This window comes from Myotis lucifugus, unplaced genomic scaffold (genome assembly GCF_000147115.1).
Source record: "Myotis lucifugus unplaced genomic scaffold, Myoluc2.0 scaffold_91, whole genome shotgun sequence".
Lineage (NCBI taxonomy): Eukaryota > Metazoa > Chordata > Mammalia > Chiroptera > Vespertilionidae > Myotis > Myotis lucifugus.
The window spans coordinates 871,727-893,259 of record NW_005871139.1 but is presented as its reverse complement, the minus strand read 5'-3'; the positions used below and the strand labels follow the sequence as shown (position 1 = coordinate 893,259).

General features: G+C 42.8%; 1 protein-coding gene across 1 annotated transcript in view; it reads left to right on the top strand.

Annotated features, from left to right (window-relative positions):
- The window catches only part of SLC38A1 (solute carrier family 38 member 1), a 69,619-nt gene that overhangs the window by 45,727 nt on the left and 2,359 nt on the right, over positions 1-21,533 (top strand). The window contains exons 6-16 of the mRNA XM_014458165.2: positions 6,853-6,926; positions 8,714-8,806; positions 9,352-9,433; positions 10,405-10,487; positions 12,392-12,450; positions 12,575-12,688; positions 14,900-14,979; positions 16,540-16,640; positions 18,933-19,051; positions 20,510-20,651; positions 20,747-20,844. Of these exons, the coding sequence (XP_014313651.1) occupies positions 6,853-6,926; positions 8,714-8,806; positions 9,352-9,433; positions 10,405-10,487; positions 12,392-12,450; positions 12,575-12,688; positions 14,900-14,979; positions 16,540-16,640; positions 18,933-19,051; positions 20,510-20,651; positions 20,747-20,844 (1,045 nt within the window). The remainder of the gene's footprint in view (positions 1-6,852; positions 6,927-8,713; positions 8,807-9,351; positions 9,434-10,404; positions 10,488-12,391; positions 12,451-12,574; positions 12,689-14,899; positions 14,980-16,539; positions 16,641-18,932; positions 19,052-20,509; positions 20,652-20,746; positions 20,845-21,533) is intronic.

Sequence of the window (21,533 nt, the reverse complement as noted above, 5' to 3'; positions counted from 1 at the left end):
GTAGCAGATGAGTCCCACCCATTGTTTTTTAAAATTGAGCAGTTGTGCTTAGTTGGTGAATCATCTAAGATGCGTCTAAGAAGTCAATTCTCTCGGCCCCAGAGAGGTAAGAGTGTGTTATCTGCACACGCATGTGCAAAAATCCCACATGGACTTTTTCTGTCACTGAAGAGGTACATGTTTACAGTATGATAAAGGGGGCATCATTTTAAAATGATGGAAAGGTTCTAGGTTTGAGGAGAAGGGAAACTGGTTATTCTTGGGAATGGAAGAAGAGGAAGGGCACGCCAAGAGTTATAAATGGAGCGCCCACAAACCTGCAGCTCTACCAAATACTATAGGCAAAACAGGAAGTGGTGTGGGCATATGACTTCCTTATCGGTATAACTTCCTCATTTAAACTCAGGCCTCCTCCTAACTTGTTTAACCTCACAAAGTGTCAACTAAACTGACAAATTATATTTCCATCTGCATACCTCTTTTAAATACTTATTTCTTTTTAGGAATAAATCTGTTAGATATTATTTGATTTGGTCATCAGTGATACATATTTCTTTCTCTAGACAAAATAAAATATCTAACCAACAGTGAGACTTGCACCAAAGAATTTAGATTTACCTACAAGGAAACACATAGAATGAATTATACAAATAATTGACCACCACCTGTTCCCTGTCCAACCTTTAAAACCATCCTTTTCCTTCCTTAGTTCAGTTGGTAAATATTACAAACAGTCACATGCTATCAGATCCCAGGGTGCTGGGCCTCTGACCCTCAGAATGTTGAAATTTAGTCAGAATTTAATGACTAAGATGTCCACTTCAGGACTGAATGATTAAATGTTTCTGCTTCTTTTTGTATTTTGTGAGCTCTTTAAATGAAATAGGGGCTATATTAATGAGCTTGGGATTTAACCACCTGCCCCAAAAGGATTTGGAATAATAATATTTGAAAGGCTATTTATATTTTTTGTTTCAATACTTGTATTGTAAATGTAAGATAATCATTAAAGACTTTTTTGAAAATGCATGAAATTAATTTAAAAAGTATAAAGAAACCATCCAAAGTGTCACTGTTCAAATTTGAGCTCTGTTAATAGTTTGATGTATTTTAAGCTAAGTTTTTGTCTTCTGTTCTCATTCCTCCACATTTTCTGCACATTGCCTTGGGCAGACAGCATAGCGTGATGGTGATAAGGACTTTGGAGTCCGATTCCCAGGCCTGAGGGCTCTGATGCTCTGTGACTTTAGACAAAATATTTAACCTCTCTGAACTTCAACTTTCTTATATGTAAAATAGATAGCAATTGCACTACTCCTAAGTGACATGTTTTTAACACGTGCTTAGCATGGACCTAACATAACAAATACCCCGATATTTAATTTTAGTAAAGATCAAGAAAATGTTTTATTGATTATATTGAATTCCCATTAACTAAACTAAAGCTCCAGGAAATGCATTTGTATGTCAAAGATAATTTTTGAAATTTTCAAAATAAACTTTCACATGAATTAGGGACCCAGGACACCTTATCTCCTTCCACTTGAGCTCTCAAGAAATAAGCCATTCTTCCTCTGTGTCCTCTTTCCTCTCCACTTAAGCTTCCCAGCTTCCTGGCTTCCCTGGGCCAGGAACCACGCTGCACCACCACCTCTGCAATGACCCGACTTCTGACCACAACCTCGTCTGCTCCTAGCACCCAGCCTTGCATACTCGCACCGTCTCTGTCCCTGAATGTCTGTTTCCTTCCCTGCTCGGCTCAGATGGCACGGTCCCTCACTTACAGCCCTCTCTTTCCCACCTGCTAACTTTCCTTTCCCACTGGCTGACCAGCACACTAGCCCGGGAAACCCCCACATCTGACCATTCTCAGTTGGGTTCTCCAGGACGCCCAGAGCTCCCTTCTTCCCCAGCCAGCACTGTGCACCGCTCAGCAGTGCTTTTAAATCTTTACTTCATACAGACGTTTCCCTTGGGAAGAATCGGAGGTGGAATGGGAGACCAGGGGGAGCTAGTGGCAATAAAAGATGAATGAAAACGTGCAGGAGGGGGAAACAGTTTGGAAATGTAGAAGAAAGGTAAGAGGTAGAAGGGACTGAGGGAGAGAGAGGTCACAGCAGGGGGAGGACTGGAGGATGGTTGGCCAGTAAACAATATGTTTCCTTGTACCGAAGTTTTACATTTTCGTGTAGATATTTTGCCTCAACTGGCATCTATGTCCTTGAGTTTTGGAGTGAGGGCCTGAAGATGGTGGGAGATGCTGATGGATGAAGGCAGGACTGGCGATAAAGATCACTTTTCCTCCAGTGCAGGGGGTTTGTATGCGGACTTTCTGCTCACTGGATTGAGGATGGTAACAGTTTCATACCTTTGACCAGGTTTAGAAGAGGAAGAATTATATCGTGCGCTGAGCCTCATATCCCTTTTGGAACGATAGAGACATGGCTGGTGGAGGAGCGGAGTGGAGTTGAAACTAAGAAATATATACCTTGGTGAACATGTGTTTTATTTCTGAGCACAAAGCCAGATACTATTAAGACTATGAAAAACTTGCCCGAGGCCATGAAGGACAAAAAGAAGACTCTTTGGCCTGGTGCCCTGGGTCCCAGGGCCTTGCCATGGGAGTAGGCATGGGGGAGGCAGCAGCAAAAGACTCCAGCCTGCTGGGTATGTGGGAGAGGCCAATGCCACCCCCATCAGAGGGCCCAGCTCTCTGCTCCTCGGAGCCTCCCAGGACTGGGGACTGAGGTTACGCCAGGCCTTTGGCCTCACTGGCTCTCTGGCCTCGAGAGCCCCGGGAAAGGAACGGGCTGGGATGAGGCAGACAGGAGGGGGTGGAAAGCATGTACCTTGGTGAATATATACCTCAGGGCCCTAGTGCCCCGAGGAAGTCAACCAAAGGAAGTAGATAAGACCTCGCTTTCACACTGAGGGCAGGTCAGTGACTCAGGGAATGATAATAATTCAGCTCTAAGTGCAGTCTCAGCTGCGCAGCCGTGGGCCCACGTTACAGGTAATCGCGCTGTAATGCGAGCGTGGCACCCACTGCAGACAGTGTGGCGGGCGGTTTAGCCCTACTTCAGTGGTTGTGAGAATCAGAAACACTGAGATGTATATACCACAGGGTCGAAGCTCAGCTTAAAGCCCTGCTGCTCCAAGAGGGGCCCGTGGACCAGCATGACCGGCATCACCTGGGAGCCTGTTAGAAATGCAGAATCTCAGGTCCCACCCCAGACCTACTCAGTCAGAATCTTCATTGTAACAAGATCCTGACGTCATTCACACACACACTCTGCCCATCACTGGCAGGGAGAGGACAGGGAGAGGCGTGCTGGGGAGGCCGGGAAGGGTTCTGTATTTTGAGAGGAGTGGGTCCTGGAAGAGTTGAAAGCACTCACCTGCGTGGCAGCCCCATCCGAGCTATTTCTGGATCCACAAGGGTGACTGTATCTTCACCTCCACCTCTTCCAGGGGCTCTGCTGCCAGGGCGGGAGTACGTCATATGATCTCATTTTATAGCGAGGCCTGTGTGTGTGTGTGTGTGTGTGTGTGTGTGTGTGTGTTTTAATTTATATGGGTGACATTGGTTAATAAAATTATATAGGTGTCAGGGGTACAATTCTGTAATACTTCATTTGTTTATTGCATTGTGTGCTCACCACCCAAAGTCTGGTCTCCCTCCCTCACAATATATTTGACCCCCTTCACCCTCCCTCACCCCACTTTCCCTCTGGTAACCACCCTCCAGTTGTCTGTGTCTCTGAGGTTACTTGTGTTTAGATGTCACAATTTCTGTGTCTCTGACATCTCTGACCGGATCCTCAAACTTTTCTCGGATCTATTATAGCCCATTAGACAATGTATTGGTCCTTTCTAAGAGTCTACTTTTTAAAAATTTAATCCCATTAATGCTAGAATCTATTATAGCCTAAGCAGTCTTAGAATCTTACATATAGAATTTGGATCTGCAGGGGTGAACTGATAGGAAAATATTTTTGTTCTTATTCACTTTTAGTCTTTGGAGGGAAGATCTGTATTTTGGGAGAGATGAGAGGAGCGTCCTCAGAGACTGGGTGGCCAAAGGCAAAGGCTATCCTACTCTGTGCAGGTGCTCTTGTCTGGGGTGCAAGGTTATGTCTCTTAAGCACATGATCAGGGAGTTCTCATCACTGTGGGAGGACTTCATTCTGCTGTTAAGTGTGGGGAAGAGGATAAAATCCCTGCTAAAATCTTCCCTGATCAACACTTCCCTTACCTGAAAAGGAAAAAGAAGCGCCTTGGCCGGTATGCCTCGGTGGTTAGCATGTCGTCCCCCACACTGAAGGGTTTCGGGTTTGATTCCCAGTCAGCATATGCCCAAGTTGAGGGTTCAGTCCCTGGTTGGGGCTCGTGTGTGAGGCAATGGATTGATGTTTCTCTCTCTCCCCCGTCTCTTCCTCTCTGTCTGTAATCAATGAAAAACTTATCCTTGGGTGCAGATAAAAAACACACACCCGTCTCCCATTAAAAAAAAAAAAAGAAAAAGAAACAATAAGAGTTTTGTGTTTTTTTTAAAATATATTTTATTGATTTTTTACAGAGAGGAAGGGAGAGAGATAGAGAGTTAGAAACATCGATGAGAGAGAAACATCGATCAGCTGCCTCCTGCACATCTCCTACTGGGGATGTGCCCACAACCCAGGTACATGCCCTTGACCGGGATCGAACCTGGGACCTTTCAGTCCGCAGGCCGACGCTCTATCCACTGAGCCAAACCGGTTTCGGCAACAATAAGAGTTTATGAAAAAATTCTTTATCTCTTGCCAAGGGCCACAGGCCAGCTGAGCATCATCTACAAAGAGATTCAACCGAATAGAATGTGTTAAAAGAGACCAAGAGCAGTTTCCAAGAAGTTTCCTTAGAATATTTCTTTTGCTAATAAGTAACCCATTTGCCCGGGTGTAGGGCCTTTGGTTAATCATTATGTAGATTTTGGTAATTATCCCTTCTGCTAGGCACAAAGCTCCTACAAGGTCATACTCTTTGCTCATTAGCTTGGGGCCCAGTGGTAAGTCCCCCCCTCTTCCCCAGGTCAGTCCCAGGAGAATTGGCTCAGCAGGGTACGTGGTCACTCTAGCGTAGCACGTGGCTAATCCTAAAATTGCCTCCATCCTCCCTCCAGCTGGGAAGCCCATGCTGTTCTGTGCCACACAGAAATCTTCGGTGGCCTGTCACGTGCACGTGTCAGAGTTGCCACTTAGTGTTCAGTGCCCCTAAAATCATGTGTGAACTCCGAGTGGAACTCGAAGCTTACTTCTTCCACATAAATATTGTTTATCTTACAAGATGAAAGAAAAATCATACCACAGCTGTCTCCTATATCTTACCCTCTGGCAGAGCATATCAAATCATGTTCCCTTACATATCTCGAAACTACTGGAGTGGTTAATAAAACATGCTTGCTCTCAGTTTCTTGTGTCCCTCAGCTGGAATAGATAATAAGGGACTTACCCTCTTTATCACCCTCCTGTTCAAGGATCTTCCCTAACTCGGTCTATATATGAAGGCACTTCCTTACAGCCAGATCTTCATTTAAATTCTCCTTTATTTGTTAACCTCCATCCAAAGTGCTGGGGTTTCTATTCTTTCTCCCAGTGTTTGTCTTACTTCTGCTGAGCTCTGTTCCTCTTGTGCTTTCTGGCCATCTCTGGCAGCCCACCTACTCTGCAGTTGATCATTTTGTACTCCCAGTGGATATCCGAGAGAGCTAGGGAGCAGTCTTTCTGTCTGGGGCAGGGGAAGGCACCCAAGGAGGTGACATCCGAGCTGGGCCCAAGGGCAGAGGTTCAGCAGGTGTGAGAGGTGGTGAGAGGGTTTGGGAGGGAGACAGCCCACGCTGAGAGAACTGCAGGTTTGCCAAGGACTTGTCAATAGCACCTGCTAGAAAAACAATTGCCTTACTTACTCAGACCGAGAATCAATTACAGTCATGTACGTACTATGCTAGGGATGTATTTCCCTACATCAGGGAGTGAGTGGTTTCATCTGGGGGATTGGAAATGTTTTCTTTTCAATAAATAGGCTTCAGTTTCCATGATGATGTCTGTTTTAACCAAATGATACAGACATAATCTATGTAATCTGCCACCTTGTTTTAACTGTGCTTTTTCTTGAGGACTGGATAATGAGCCAGAAGTACTAAAACAAAAACAGGAGCTCATCATCCAAAAAAGCATTTTCATTGTGCTTGATTGTCAATATGTTTCCCATCTATTAAAAGAGGTGCTTATGTTTTCAAGAGGAACCAGGTGCAAAGAAAGTGAATGATCTCAATGGTCCGTTGTATAGATTCATAAATAGCCATAGAAAATTGGAAAAGAGAATGTTAGATATTATTTGGCTTGTGTCTTTATATTATAGGTGAGGGATCTAGGGGTGGGAGAAATTGGGCCAGTTGCCCAAAGTCACATGGTCACTGACCTAAGGGTCACAGCAAACCTTCCCCCAGCCTCCCCAGCCCTCACACTCCTCCTCATTCCTTACTCAGAGGGAGCAGGGCACATAGACTGCAAAATCTCTCCTTCATAATGTTGTTTTAGAGTCATCCCAACTGAAATGATCTCAGATTACTATTTAGGCTTTGAATTACGTAAAGGATTTGAACTGTTCGTTACTCAGATTCTAATGGGCAGTTCTTTATTTGGTAGAACATTTTGATCAAGGATTTTAAAGAAGGTATGACTAATAGATTCCACAATTCGGATACCATCTACAAATAGTGTTAACCGTATAAACAAGCCTCTGGCTTTCTAAAACATAAGGTCAGAGTATGTTCTTTTATAGTTCTGACATGATTTCTTTTTTTTGCTTTAGGGTACTTTTGTCTTCGGTGACACTGCTGTCTATATATTCAATAAACCTTCTGTTGATCTGTTCAAAGGAAACAGGTAAGCTGCTAATAGGTCTACTTTTGCTAAAGCCAGGAGGAATGATTTTGATGGTGATGAAATTGTAAACAAATGATGCTCTTCCTGCTCAGGAACTTGATTATTAAAGAAAAAGAGTACTTCGGCCGACAGTCACTGGAAGACCTATAGTAGTATTTACCCAGAGAAATAGATACAGCAACTACAAATTAAATTGTCATGAAGAGTGCACAATGGTGTTGTCATTTAAATAAACCCTCAATTATACCTCTTTTTTTTTTCTTCCTAGTTTAAGATGACTTCGTTTTAAAGGCTTTTGTTTTTCCCCGGGTCTTTATAAATTCAGAACAAGGATCCCATGTTTTTTATATCATAGCCTCCAAGTTCTAAAAGAAAACAGAGCTTTCATTCTCTTCCGTGCCTATTTCAAGGAGAAAATGTTACTCGCGAGGGACTATGGGAGTGAGTGTGCTAGGAAAAGATTTCAAGGACTCTGGGCAGTGTAATACCTGAAGTGTTTATTTTCTATTCCTGGGATAATGGGTTATGTTTGTAATACTTTGACTTTTGCATTAGCTAAAATTACATTGCCCGACTGTTATTGTATATAGACGACTCCATTTAACTGGAACATTCTGTAATAAATTGAGGATCTAACCATTATCTGGTTTAAACATCAGTCTTATGAGAGATTAAACAAAAGTTTAGTTTAGCCTGACCCATATTACTTTCTGTGAACGTTTTGAAAATGTCAGCTGAATTGTCATAAAGAATTAGAAACACTTTTTAAAAAATGGATGGCTTTGAATCTTAGTATTTATTGAGAAAGGCTAGTTGAATACTTTAGAATTTTGCTAGAGCCAAATTATTGTTTAGGTAGACCTCTTGGCTGCTCTCTTAGGTGAGTTGCTTATTTTTGAACTAAATTTTACAAACAATCAGAATTCTGATGGTGTGACTATTCCATGTCTCTGAACTTGTTATTATATTTAGAATACATGAGACATTGAAGGAATATGATTAAGATAGTTCTTTGTTAACCTAAACATTCAGGTTATTAATTCAAAAAGAGCCTTTTATCCCAACTGTCAGGATTTTTATTTTTAAATCAAATCTTTATTTTAATGATATTCACCAGACCTGACAACACGTCCGAGTGGGGAATTCCCCCAGTAAAGTAAAAGGACTATTTAAGGTAGTCAGAAATAAGCCTTATGACCTAATGGTTGAATTGCAATGCTTTTGTAGCCAACCTGAGAAAGGAGAATTCGTGGTCATGTCTGACATTTAAAAATGTCAAGAGGTTTTTTTTTTTATTTATTTTTTTAATTTAAATTCTTTATTGCTTAAAGTATTACATAAGCCTCCCTTTTCCTCCATTGACCTCTCCTCAGCCACCTCCACCCCCCAAGCGAAATAAGCCAGTCAGAGAAAGATAAATATCACACGATCTCACTCATTTGTGGAATATAATGAACAACATAAACTGATGAACAAAAATAGTCATAGAAGCATCAGGCTGTCCAACCTCTGAGGGAAGGCGGGGGCGGGGGGCGGGGGGGGGAGGGTTGAGGAGGTAAGAGATCAACCATAGGACTGTATGCATGCATATGAGCATAACCAGTGGCCGAGGCTGTTTTAATAACGAGAATGTCCTTAACCCTTGCAAAGTCAAGAAGGCCATTTGTGTGGTTTTGAGAAAGACATGAAATAACTTGGGGAATAGTCAGTAGTGTGATGAATCTTGGCTAGTTTTAACTTTTAGAGCCCTGTCATTTCTTGTGTTCTCAAATATGATGTCTAAATAGGTTGCATGGTTTATGAAAAGCTGGGAGAGCAGGTCTTCGGCACCACAGGGAAGTTTGTCATCTTTGGAGCCACCTCTCTACAGAACACCGGAGGTAAAAACAAACACAAACATGCTTTTATACTTAACTTTAAAGTAGGTGGCCCTGCTGGCGTGGCTCAGTGGTGGAGTGTCGACCTATGAGCCAGAAGGTCACGGTTTAATTTCTAGTCAGGGCACATGTCCAAGTTGTGGGCTCAATCCCCAGTGTGGTGCATGCAGGAGGCAGCTAATTAATGACTCTCTCTCTCTCTCTTGATATTTCTCTCTCCCTCACCTTTCCTCTCTCTGAAATCAATAAAAATATATTTAAAAAAATAAAGTAGGTGAACTTTATTATGTTTTCTAATTCTGGTGGTTGGGTGGTCACATGAATTTTAACATAATTCAAGAAGTTATCATTCCCATTGCTAAAACGCAACATGGAAAGTAAAGCGGAGACAGCAGTCACTTATTTAAAACCAAGGAAACTGTGAGAGTATCTAACGCTGTCTTTGTGTCTTACTGAAGGTTACTCTAAGAACAGGCTGGTAACCTTTTATACGGCTTGCAACATGAACCTCAGTATCTTCTTTCTAAAACGTTCTCATTTTCCTCTAGCAATGCTGAGCTACCTCTTCATAGTCAAAAATGAGCTACCCTCTGCCATAAAGTTTCTAATGGGAAAGGAAGAGACATTTTCGTAAGTCATAGACCCTTTTTTTGTAAGGTAATTAAAATGTTTTTAATCGAAATGTGAGCTAACCAAAGTTTTTGTTTTATGAAAATTGCCGAAACAAAGTTTTCCCCAGGCTGTTTTTTCTGTTTGTTGTTTCAACGCTTTTCTCTGGAGTTATCTAAGTAAAAGAAGCAGAGAGAACCCCTTGAATATGAGCATTTCCAAGGCAGATTCATCGGTCAGGCTGCAAAACGGTAGATGCTGCATTTTCTTAAGAGCCTAACATCTATGTCTAGTTTCTGTGAAATGGAACAGATACAGAGTATTTTTTAACACAGATGTAGAACATGCAAAAAAAATTGAGACCCTTTTTTAAAAGAAGGGACATAGCATTTTGGAAGCAAAACTTACATGAGCCACCTTCGTTAAAGATGTAGTTAACCCTGGAAAATGTTGCAGCTACATTTGGTACAGCCGTTACGTTTTGACTCTTTTGTTTAAGAGTCCTTGTGGGTCTTAGTTTCTGTTTTCTTTCAAGGGAGAGTCATCGAAGCCATAGCCTTAGTGTTCTATAATCAGGATTTAAGGTCAAATACAAGAGATAAGGGAGAGAGCCTGTGGTGACTTGTTTTTCGAGGATATTAGGCAAGCAAAACAAAAAGGAACTTTCTCTTTAAATAATTGATGATACAAGTTGTAATCTGACAGAATGCAATGTGTGCATTCAGCTTTGAAGCCACATAAATAATTCAAAGGAATGCCACATTGGCCAATAGAGGAGGAAAAGAAAACAATATCCCTTCTTCCGTCACATGGGGGAAAGACAGCAGTAAAGGAGTAGTGGTTGCGTTAAAGTGTTTGGATAAAACATGAATAATGATAAAATTTAATAACAATTAAAATATTAGTAAAAATATATTGTGAAATTTTACTCTTAAGGGGAAAAAAAGTCATTTTCTAAGGAAATATGGCTTCCCCGCTGATATGTCTTTCAGAGCCTGGTACGTGGATGGCCGTGTCCTGGTGGTGATTGTCACCTTCAGCATAATTCTCCCTCTGTGTCTCCTGAAGAACTTAGGTAAGGAAAGATCTTGCTTTTATCGTAGTCTCTACAGTGCCCAGATAAATCAGAAACCCAGTAAAACGAGCAACTTTGCCCTCAACTTCCACTTATACAGTAAAAATTAAGGAAATGATAAATTATAAGTATGAACCAGTCTCAACTTTAATATGGGATATAACTGTGGCTCAGTTGGTTGGATGTCATCCTGTGCACCATCCTGTGCCAGGTCCATTCCTGATCAGGGCACGTGCCTGGGCTGTGGGCTCAATCCCTGATAGAAAGTGTGCAGGAGGCAGCCGATTGATTTTTCACTGTCTGATATCTCTCTCTCTCTCTCTCTCTCTCTCTCTCTCTCTCTCTCTCTCCCCCTCTCTCCCCCCCTTCTCCCTTCCTCTCTCTCTAAAATCAATAAAAAGGCTTTTAAAAGCAAAACAAAACACTGGTCAGTATGTGACTTCCTAAGCAATCATTCTAGGGAGCTATGGGGGCCGGCAACAGGCAGTGCATATTTCCAGTAGCACAAACTTACAGGCTATTCTGAGAAAAGTCAAAAAAATGGAATTCTCCTGATTATTTAGACAATTTGATTTTTTAAAAAATCTAATATCAAGACCGAAAGTTGCTTCTAATTATTCCCCAGAGTATAGTGAATTACTCTTAAATGATCAAAGTCTAACCAACCTCAGTTATTTGTCTCATTACAGAGAGAGAGAAAAGTGAAAGGTCGAAAGTGGAAAACAACCACTGGGCCATATCCATTTGGTTTTGACTTCTTTAGGTGTGTTATCATCAGAGACGAGTGTGTCTGATGTTACGGGAGTTTCACACATCGAATGATGTGGCCGCACGGCCGGCCAGTCCAAACCTTCTAAAATGCATTTTCTTTCATTCTGGGCTAATTCCAGGCAGACATTTAAAGTTCTTCCCAAAATGATTGCTAACCATGGTTTTTTTGTTTTGTTTTGTATGAAAAATATCCAGCCTCTGTAGCTGTTCTGTAAGATCTATAAGTAGACGTTAAACACACACACACACACACACACACACACACACACACACTACTTAATGTTCTGGTTTCTGGGTCTGTGTTTAGGCTTTTGTATGTATATACACATAAGTCTTTTCAGTTTAAGTAGAGAAGGGCCCTTCTCCCCCAGAGATGAGAATAGTGCAGCCCCCGAGGCCACTTGACTCTGCCTCTCTGGAGGTTACGGTGGTTGGAGATCTGCCAGACATTCTAAGGGGAGCAAGGTAAAGATCCCCAGATGCTCAGTTTATCCCTAGAAATCACTCCCTCTCCTCTGTGCATGCCTCTCATTTGGGAAGAGAAGGATTGTGGCTGATAGCATTATGTATACAACAAGTGCATAATACAGAGGAATGGATTTGGCCATAGGTATCCATCAGCGTACAGCAGCAGAATTCCATGACTAAGTTTGGGAGGCTGTTTTCCCCTGGATTCTGGGAAGCTGTTCTCCAGTGTGTCAGGGAGAACTGGAATCAAAACTCATAATAATGTTTTTACTTAAAGTCACATTTTTGCCAAATCAAGTAAAACTATCAAAGAATAAATCTTACATTCACATTGGCATGTCTATATACATTTGAACCCCAAACTGTGCTGGAGAAAATGCATTACCTTGGCTGGGGTGGCTCCGTTGGTTGAGTACCGTCCCGTGCACAGGAAGGTTGCCTGTTCACAGGTTGCAGGTTCAGTCCCCAGTCAGAGCACATACAGGACGCAACTGACTGATATTTCTCTTGCACATTGATGTTTCTCTCTCTCGCACGTGCTCTCTCTCCCTCCCCCCCTCCTCCTCCCTTCCTCTCTCTCTAAAAGCAATATCTTTTAAAAAGTCATTGAAAGAAATAAGGTTATGGATAAAATAGTAATTTTAATTTTTTTAAACTTTTTTTAGGGTACCTTGGCTATACTAGTGGATTTTCCTTGAGCTGTATGGTTTTTTTCCTAATAGTGGTAAGTATTGGTTGGAATGGTTGGTTTGGTTTTGCCATAGTACAATGCTATGTAACCATTATTCCTTAGTTGGCTCTATTTGATATAAAGTCTATATTGTTTCTTCTATTTTTTTTAATATCAGGTTATCTACAAGAAATTTCAGATTCCCTGCATTGTTCCAGGGCTAAATGCAACAAGTGCTAATTCAACAAATGCTGACATGTGTACGCCAAAATATGTTACCTTCAATTCAAAGGTAAGTTTTCCTTATCCTTTAAATATAAAAAAGAGCATTTTTATTAATGGCATTATATTTCTTATTCTTGTAGTAAGTAAACTGTTTTAAATGTATTCAATCTCAAAAGGACACAGTCCCCTGCTTCCAAATTCCACAATCCATTTAGAGACCTTTGAGAAATATACAAATACTAGTAGCCCATCACGCAATATCACACACAGTAGGCTGCCTGCCACTTCCTCAGGAGCTGGGGGGAACCGCAGCACACCCCGGGAACCTTCCTACTTCCACAGGAGCCGTGCGGCTTCCACGGGAGGCGGAAGCGAGCTGCCGGCGCCCACGGGAGCTGCGCCGCTTCCGCAGGAGGCGGGAGGGACCCGCGCTGCTTCCACAGGAGGCAGGCCCGCCATCTCCTCTCCAGGCCTGCACTCGGCTGTGAAGGCTGTGGGCCGGCCCCCCATCCCTGTCTGTGTCTGCTCTGGCTCCAGGGGGCTGGCCCAAGCCGGACCCAGCCACAAAGCAAGCATTGCGCCAGGCCGCTCATGCTGCCCACTCTCAGCAGCCACGCCCCCCCGCCCCCCGGACTGGGGGACTCCGGCACGGCTGAGAGGACTGGGCACTGCCATCTTTGTGGTGGAGTGATGGTTAATTTGCATATTGCCCTTTTATTAGATAGGATTATATTTCATACTCCCTCTTTTCTTTTCTTTTTTCCCTCCCCTCCCTCTTTTTTTAAAAATATATTTTTTTTATTTATGTCAGAGAGGAAGGGAGAGGGAGAGAGAGATAGAAACATCAATGATGAGAATTATTGATCGGCTGCCTCCTGCACGCCCCCTACTGGGGATTGAACCTGGGACCCTTCAGTCCACAGGCTGACGCTCTATCCACTGAGCCAAGCCGGCTAGGGCTTCATGCTCCCTCTTAACCCAGTTTACATGTAGGACAACGTTAAGCATTCTCTGTGAAAATGTCTTTCTCAATGATTGTCTCAGCTCTTTCCTATAGATCTATAAAAAATAGATTGACAACATCCTCAGCCCACTGCTTCCTATCTGGTGGTGACTAAAAGAAATGCCTCCAACTTCCCCAGCTTACACATTTGAAATACACATGCCACCACAAGTTGGTACTTACGAAACCGTCATACTATGCGATATTGCTAATAGTATAGGGAGCAGTCGACTGTGGGACTAATCAGGCTTGGACTTGAGCCCTCAAGCAAGTTACCCAACCCCACATGTAAAAACAAGTATTCTATTCTGTATCTTACCGGGTTTTTGTTGTTGTTTTTGTGTTTGTTTGTTTGTTTGTTTTTAAGAATGAGGTGGGTTCAATGCTTAGGCAAAATTAGAGCATGACAAATGCTTCCAGTTTCTTTTTGCATAAGAAGTTATGTTGAGCCTGGCCGGCATGGCTCAGTGGTTGAGCATTGACTAGGAATTAGGAGGTCACGGTTCAATTCCCTGTCAGGGCACATGCCCATGTTGTAGGCTCAATCCCCAGTGTGGGCCATGCAGGAGGCAGCTAATCAATGATTCTCTCTCTTCAATTATGTTTCTGTCTCTCTCTCTCTCCCTCTCCCTTCCTCTCTGAAATCAATAAAAATATATTTTTTAAGAAAAACAAGTTATGTTGAGTTGGAAAGTTTTAAAAAGTCATATCTAAGAAAACAGATCTGTCTCTCTATCGCTCTCTGCCTCTCTTTTAACTCTAAGAATGAAGCCAAAGTAGTGAATGTGGAACTATTTCTCTTTTTTAGAAGCCACCTTTTAAGTCTGTTTAGATGCAGCCTACATATATAGCAAAGAGCAGTCAAATAGAGGTAGAAGTCCTGGGCATGTCACCTGACCTGCTAGAGGGGGTCAAAAACAGCAGTGGCCTGCCCACTGCTCAGGGCTGTTGTAGGACTCCGAGAGATAATGTAGGAAAAGCGCACTGTAACTGGTTAGCGCCATGTAAAAATGGGTTATGCTATGTCTGGAGGGTGTAAAATACGCTGCAGGTGAGCTGTGTCTCAAACCTCTCTGAGCCAAGTGCCTAATGTCTCGAGCTAGATAAACTCTCGTTGGAAAGCTGTTCCTATTTTAGATATCAAAGCCCTCCTAATAACCAAATAATCCACGGATTCTGAAGAGCTGTCAGATAAAACTACAGCTCAGAAATACTCGAGCTGAATAATTTTATGATAAAAATACCTTTTTTTAATGTTTTTTTTCTTTCAAATAGACCGTGTATGCTCTACCTACTATTGCATTTGCATTTGTCTGCCATCCATCAGTCCTGCCAATCTACAGTGAGCTTAAAGAGTAAGAGGTGTTTTTTTTTACCTTGATCATTTTATAACCCCTCATTAACAGGCAAGTCCTGTATTAAAATAAACAGACTCATGTAATGAACCCCACGGATTCATCACCCAGTTTTAACATTTACTTTCTGCCATTCTTGAGCAAGTTCTGCATTTTAAGAAAGAAAAAACAAAAGAGGAAGAAAAACCAGAAACCTGCAATATATTTTGGATGTAAATATAGAAAGTGGTACACTCTGTAGGCTTTTTTTTTGTTGTTGTTAAACTGGTTTTTCAAATACTGTATTACTTAGGAGAGTTCAAGTATTTGGGTTGCTTTATGTTATATTTCCTTGGCAGATAGAATATAATGATCTTCAGATTCAATATCTGTAAACTGCTAAACACATGATATCCGATTTGCCTGTTGATTTAGATGGAAAAGGCTGGTAAATCAGGCAGAGAAAAATTAATGTTAAGGCCACAAACTAGACAAAAGAATTCTGTCGGTCATTTTAAATGATTAAGATGATTCCATGGATTCGATTTTGATTGCTCTTCTAGAGAAAACTAAAGGCCTACTTATACATAGCCTCATTGGTTCTCTTTTTAGCTTACCGTTACCAGACTGTATATAAAAAGTCACTGTGGCATAGTCTTAAGCTCAGAAAAGATACACAATATAGTTATTTTGTATATTCAAAACATACCATTTTGAAACAAAAATAAAGTGGATGTCACTTAGCATTGGATTCACTCATGATTCTGCCTCTTTCCTATTTAATCGATATAGGTAAATTTTGAAATATTTACATTTACCGATATCAGTGCTAACTTTATGATCCTGTATTTAGGGTATTTAAATTTGTCTTTGGCATCTTTTCAATTTTATAGCCCAGCTTTTAGTTTGTAATTTTCTCGTGTGTACATCTCCGTTTTTCTTGTCTTCCGTACTCCCTGTTATGACACAGCCAAATATGAGTATTGGTAGTCTCTTATTGAGAGCAAGCCTTGTAGACTAATTATTCAGGCAGTTAAAGCAACTTAAGGTGCATTCAAACTCTCAGAGTAAACCTGACCTAAAAGACAGCCCTTCATCATCACCTTCTGTGATCATTCGGGTACTTAGTGCTGTGGAGACACGCAGGCGTCTAGGTGCACCTCTGGGGCTACTCAGTGGGAAAACGGGAACCTAAGAACAGCATTAGCATCAGGACATCTGAGGCCAAGTTCCAGCTCTGCCTTTCTTTCCTGTGAATGCTCACTGTGGAGAAAATAGCAAACACAAGTATTAAAAAAATACTCTCTGCCCTTCAGATGAGAACTTGATGTTCTTTCCAAAGAATGGGTAAGAGCACTCAAGGAATGGTTAGTTCCCTGGGTCTCTCTCTCATTCAATACCTATTCAGTATAAAAGAAGTTATTCTAAACCAGCATAATGGCCTGGGGTAATTTCAGTTGGTCAGATCTGTTCTACCCTGATAGAAAGTGAAGTTCCTGTAAACACTTTTGTGTTAACACTGGTCTTTAAATTCAGGAACGTGGTTTTTAATTTTTCAAATTCTTTTATCTTTGTTTTTAGTCGATCACAAAAAAGGATGCAGATGGTTTCAAATATCTCCTTTTTTGCCATGTTTGTTATGTACTTCTTGACCGCCATTTTTGGCTACTTGACATTCTATGGTAAGTAACTTCTGTCAGTACATAAATGTAGGTCATTGTAAGTATATTCGTAAAAATCATTATCAAAACAACTTTTAATGTGATAGTTAAAAAAGGCAACACATCTGTCCATTGATTGTGCTGTCTCTTCTACGTAAAGCAAATGGCACTGGCTGCTTTCCATATTCACGCAGACTGTACAATAGAATAATTACCGAAACAATACACTGTAATGTTTTTCTCCTAATACTGGCCTTAAAAGGAAGAGCATTTTATAAGCATGCCACCTGCACTGAGGAAAGTGAAAACTATATCAGAGAATTTCCTAATTGCTGTTGCGAATGGGGTCAGATTCCATTAATAGAGACACAGAGACAGATGCTGAACGGGAGAAAGAGCTGAGTGCCACACTCACGACACCTCACATTAATTAAAAATAAAGTGCCTACTTTTTCACCGGAGGTTGGAGCCTTGCAAGGAGGTGAAGGGATGACATAGAAAGTTTTAAAGGGACTGAAATCCGAGGTGCAGCGAGAAGCCCTGGAAAGGAGATATGAAGCCAGCACTTTTCACTCTCAGTGGCTGCCATGCTAGCTAGCTTTGGTTGTCTTTGAAATAACATTTCCTGAGGTTCGGAGTTGAGAAAAGCCCAAGGTGGTACATAAGCAAAACGCTCTCTTTTTTTAAAAATAAGAAAAACATGCATGGAAGAGAAGAATTATTTCTTTTGTTTGCTTGTTTTTCTTTTGTTTTGTTTTGTTTCTTTGTAGAAAACCAAGCAAGAATTTATTGACCACAGCAAAAATATTCTTAGGAGAGTGAAACAGGGCATAGAAGAAGCAACAGGAGAGCCTGGGCAGGTCTGCCGTGGCTCACTGGGAAGTCAGAGAAAAGGGGCCCTGGAGACAGGTTCAGGGGGTGAGCCCGGGGCAAGTTGCCACTGCCCATTGCTGGCCTGGTTGCAAGTCTCGTGGGGTCCCTTAGAGGTTAGGGGGATACATGCTGGGGGGAGGGGGGAGGAGAGGGGGGAAAAAGAAAGGGGTAAGAGAATGACTTGGGCATGCCCCCTGGAGGGAGAGTGCTGAGAAGAATTTTTTCTTTTCTTTTTTTTAAAGAATTATTTCTTTTTTTTTTAAATATATATTTTATTGATTTTTTACAGAGAGGAAGGGAGAAGGATAGAGAGCTAGAAACATCAATGAGAGAGAAACATCGATCAGCTGCCTCCTGCACACTCCCCACTGGGGATGTGCCCACAACCAAGGGTACATGCCCCTGACCGGACTCGAACCCAGGACCTTTGAGTCCAAAGGCCGATGCTCTATCCACTGAGACAAACCGGTCAGAGCAGAAATTATTTCTTGATGTGATTAAGTCCCATTGGCACCCCTGCTGCTTGGCCACTGAAAATTGAGCAGTACAAGGAAAGTTTGAAAGATGCTCCGAGTGTCTGCAGTCCACCTATCCACTCAGCAGGACTAACTATTCTGCATTGTTGGATGTGGCACCAAATGGGAGAAAATCTAAATTAAGAATAGCTTTGCCCTCACTGGTGTGGCTCAGTGGATAGAGCGTCGGTCTGAGGACTGAAGGGTCCTAGGTTCGATTCCGGTCAAGGGCATGTACTTTTGATTGCAGGCACATCCCCAGTAGGAGGTGTGCAGGAGGCAGCTGATCGATGATTCTCTCTCATCGATGTTTCTAACTCTCTATCCTTCTCTATCCTTCCTCTCTGTAAAAAATCAATAAAATATATTTTAAAAAGAATAGCTTTGTGCTTCAACCTGTGCTATTTTTTAAAATATATTTTTTTATTGATTTCAGAGAGGAAGGGAGAAAGAGAGAGTTAGAAACATCATGATGAGAGAGAATCATTGATTGGCTGCCTCCTGCATGCCCCCACTAGGGATCGAGCCCACAACCCAGGCATGTGCCCTTGGCTGGAATCGAACCTGGGACCCTTCAGTCCGCAGGTTGATGCTCTATCCACTGAGCCAAGCCAGCTAGGGCAACCTGTGCTATTTTTAATCCCAATTTACTCCTAGGATTAATTTAGTATAAATTAAATGTAGCCACTCTGTGTAGCTTCTTTTCATGATTAGCATAAATTCCCTTTAGTTAAAGTTACGATGGACAGGTGAGGAATGCCTCACACCAGGCATTTCTCTTCTCAACTCCATACACTGTTTTAACCGACAGCCCGGATCATTGCTTTCCCTGCCCATCAGTGGATACATTCGTTGTTGTTCAGGAAAGCTGTCATTCAGGGATGTGCTTTGTTTCCTTTCCCTACCCTCTTTTCCCTCACTTTAGAAAACGTCCAGTCGGACCTCCTTCACAAGTACCAGAGTAAAGATGACATCCTCATCCTGACGGTGCGGGTGGCTGTCATCGTGGCCGTCATCCTCACGGTGCCGGTGTTATTTTTCACGGTGAGTAAAGCCTCGGTGTCACCTGAGAAATGCTGAGGTCTCACCTTTCCTTCTGTCTCAGGAGCCCGTCCCAGAGAAAGCCTGTTGCAGGCAGCTTTCCTGTGTCATTGAAACTGCCTCAGGGAAGGAGCCCAAGACTCTGTGGAGATTCTGCAGGAAGAAAGTGGGATCAGTGATATTGGGTAGACTCTGGTGGAAGGGGATCTTAATTCTATTTAATCTGTCCCTCTTTTTTTTATAGAGAAATGCAGGTAGAATGGTTGAATCTCGATCATACACAATCAGGGAATGTAGAAGGACCAGGAGAGAACCCTTAGCCATAGAGAAAACAAAAACAGAAATTATTCACCCTGAAAGAAAACAATCTACTATTGCCAGGCCGGCGTGGCTCAGTGGTTGAGCATCGACTCATGAACCAGGAGGTCACTGTTCGATTCCTGGTCAGGGCATCTGCCTGGGTTGTGGGCTCGATCCCCTGTAGGGGGCATGCAGGAGGCAGCCAATCAGAGATTCTCATCATTGATGTTTCTATCCCTCTCCCTTCCTCTCTCTCTAAAATCAATAAAAAACATTTTAAAAAAGAAAACATAATATGCTAATTAGACCAGATGTCCTTCTGGATGACCTTGTGGACAAAGCCAAGACTGTGAGGGAAGCCCAGGTCCCTGGTGCCTGCTGGTGGCCGGAGGGAAGCCTGGGTCTCAGGTGTCAGAGGGAAGCCAGTGCCGGCGGCCGGAGGAAGGCCTACTCTTGCACGAATGTCATGCATCGGGCCTCTAGTCTATCCTATATAATAAAGAGGTAATATGCAAATTAACCCTCATGCCCTCACAAGATGGCTGCCTACAACCAGGCCAGCAGGGGGGTTAGTGAGGGACGACCAAATGACTGAACAGCAGGTTGCATGGGACAACCAGGCTGGCAGGGCAGGGCTGTTAGGGGCGACCAGGCTGGCATGGGGGGCAATTGGGGGCAATTAGGCTGGCAGGGGAGGCAATTGGGGGCGATTAGGCTGGCAGGGGAGGCAGTGAGGGGCAACTAGGCCAGTGGGGGGGGGGAGTTGGGGTGACCAGGCTGGCGGGGGGGGGCAGTTAGGGGTGACCAGGCAGGCAGGCAGGTGAGTGATTAGGAGCCAGAGGTCCAGGATTGTGAGAGGGCTGTCCAACTGCCGGCAGTCGGACATCCCCCAAGGGGTCCCGGATTGGAGAGGATGCAGGCTGTGCTAAAGGCACCCTCCCCCCCGCCGCCGCCGCCTGAATTTCGCACACCGGGCCTCTAGTTTATAAATAAAAACACGTTTCCACCTTAAATCAAGCCCCCCTGCTTTCCAAACTGTTGTGCTATCTATAAATTACAGAACATTTCACAAATCCCCGTGCAACGAATGTCAGTTGCTGCTGAGAGCGTGAGTTTGGCAAGTGCAGGCCCTTAGGGAGTCTTTGTTTTCTTTTCCCACAGGTTCGTTCGTCTTTATTTGAACTGGCCAAGAAAACAAAGTTCAATCTGTGTCGTCACATCTTCGTGACCATCATACTCTTGGTCATTATCAACTTGTTGGTGATCTTCATACCCTCCATGAAGGATATCTTTGGGGTCGTAGGTATGGCTTTAGGACTTCACACTTATTCTGCAACAGCTAGTTAAGAAGCTGAAATTTCACAGTAGCAACTTCAAACTTTTTTTCTTATTTTACAGGTGTTACATCTGCTAATATGCTTATTTTCATTCTTCCTTCATCTCTTTATTTAAAAATCACAAATCAGGATGAAGATAAAGGAACTCAAAGAATTTGGGTAAGTCTTATGCCAGCCACCCCAATTTTTCTGATCAGTTTTTTGTTTAAATGTACCAAATAAATAGTCCATCTCTGCCATCTAAGACTACTTTTAGCAGCCTCAAAGGGAGGCAGCAGTTCTGTAGTTTTCCCCTTTGGGAGATTTAAAATATCTCATCAGAATCCTCTCTATTTCCTCCCAATAGCTTTGGAGGCATTACTCTTGCTGTGCCTTCGCGCTTGCTCTGAGCTGCGGCAGGGCCAGCTGCGAGACTGGGTGTTTGTCGTCCTGTCTCTGTGAGGTGATGCCCTACCTTTAGCTCAGGGACCATGTGATGCTTCCTTTAAATGGCTGAGTTAGCGTAAAGAGTCTTTTTATGATTTGACAGAAATGCTTTGGAGCAACAGACCTGGATTCAGAAACTACCTTTCTATATTGGGATTCTTGTTTCCAGGTCTGGTGAAGTTCAAGGGCATCTTCAAGGTGGTGCACTTGGAGACAGTGAGGGAAGCAGGGTGGAGTGGCTGCTGCCTGGGTACCTTCTGGAGCACCATTTTGTTTGGCCTCGGAGAAGGCTTCTCCGCTGCCCTCCCAGATAGTGTAAGACTCCAATCGCACTTATTGCCTGAGTCCACAGACTCGTTAAGAGGTGGAGGCAGGAGGGATCATCCTTGTGCACTGATGCTTGTATAGCAGGGGTCCTCAAA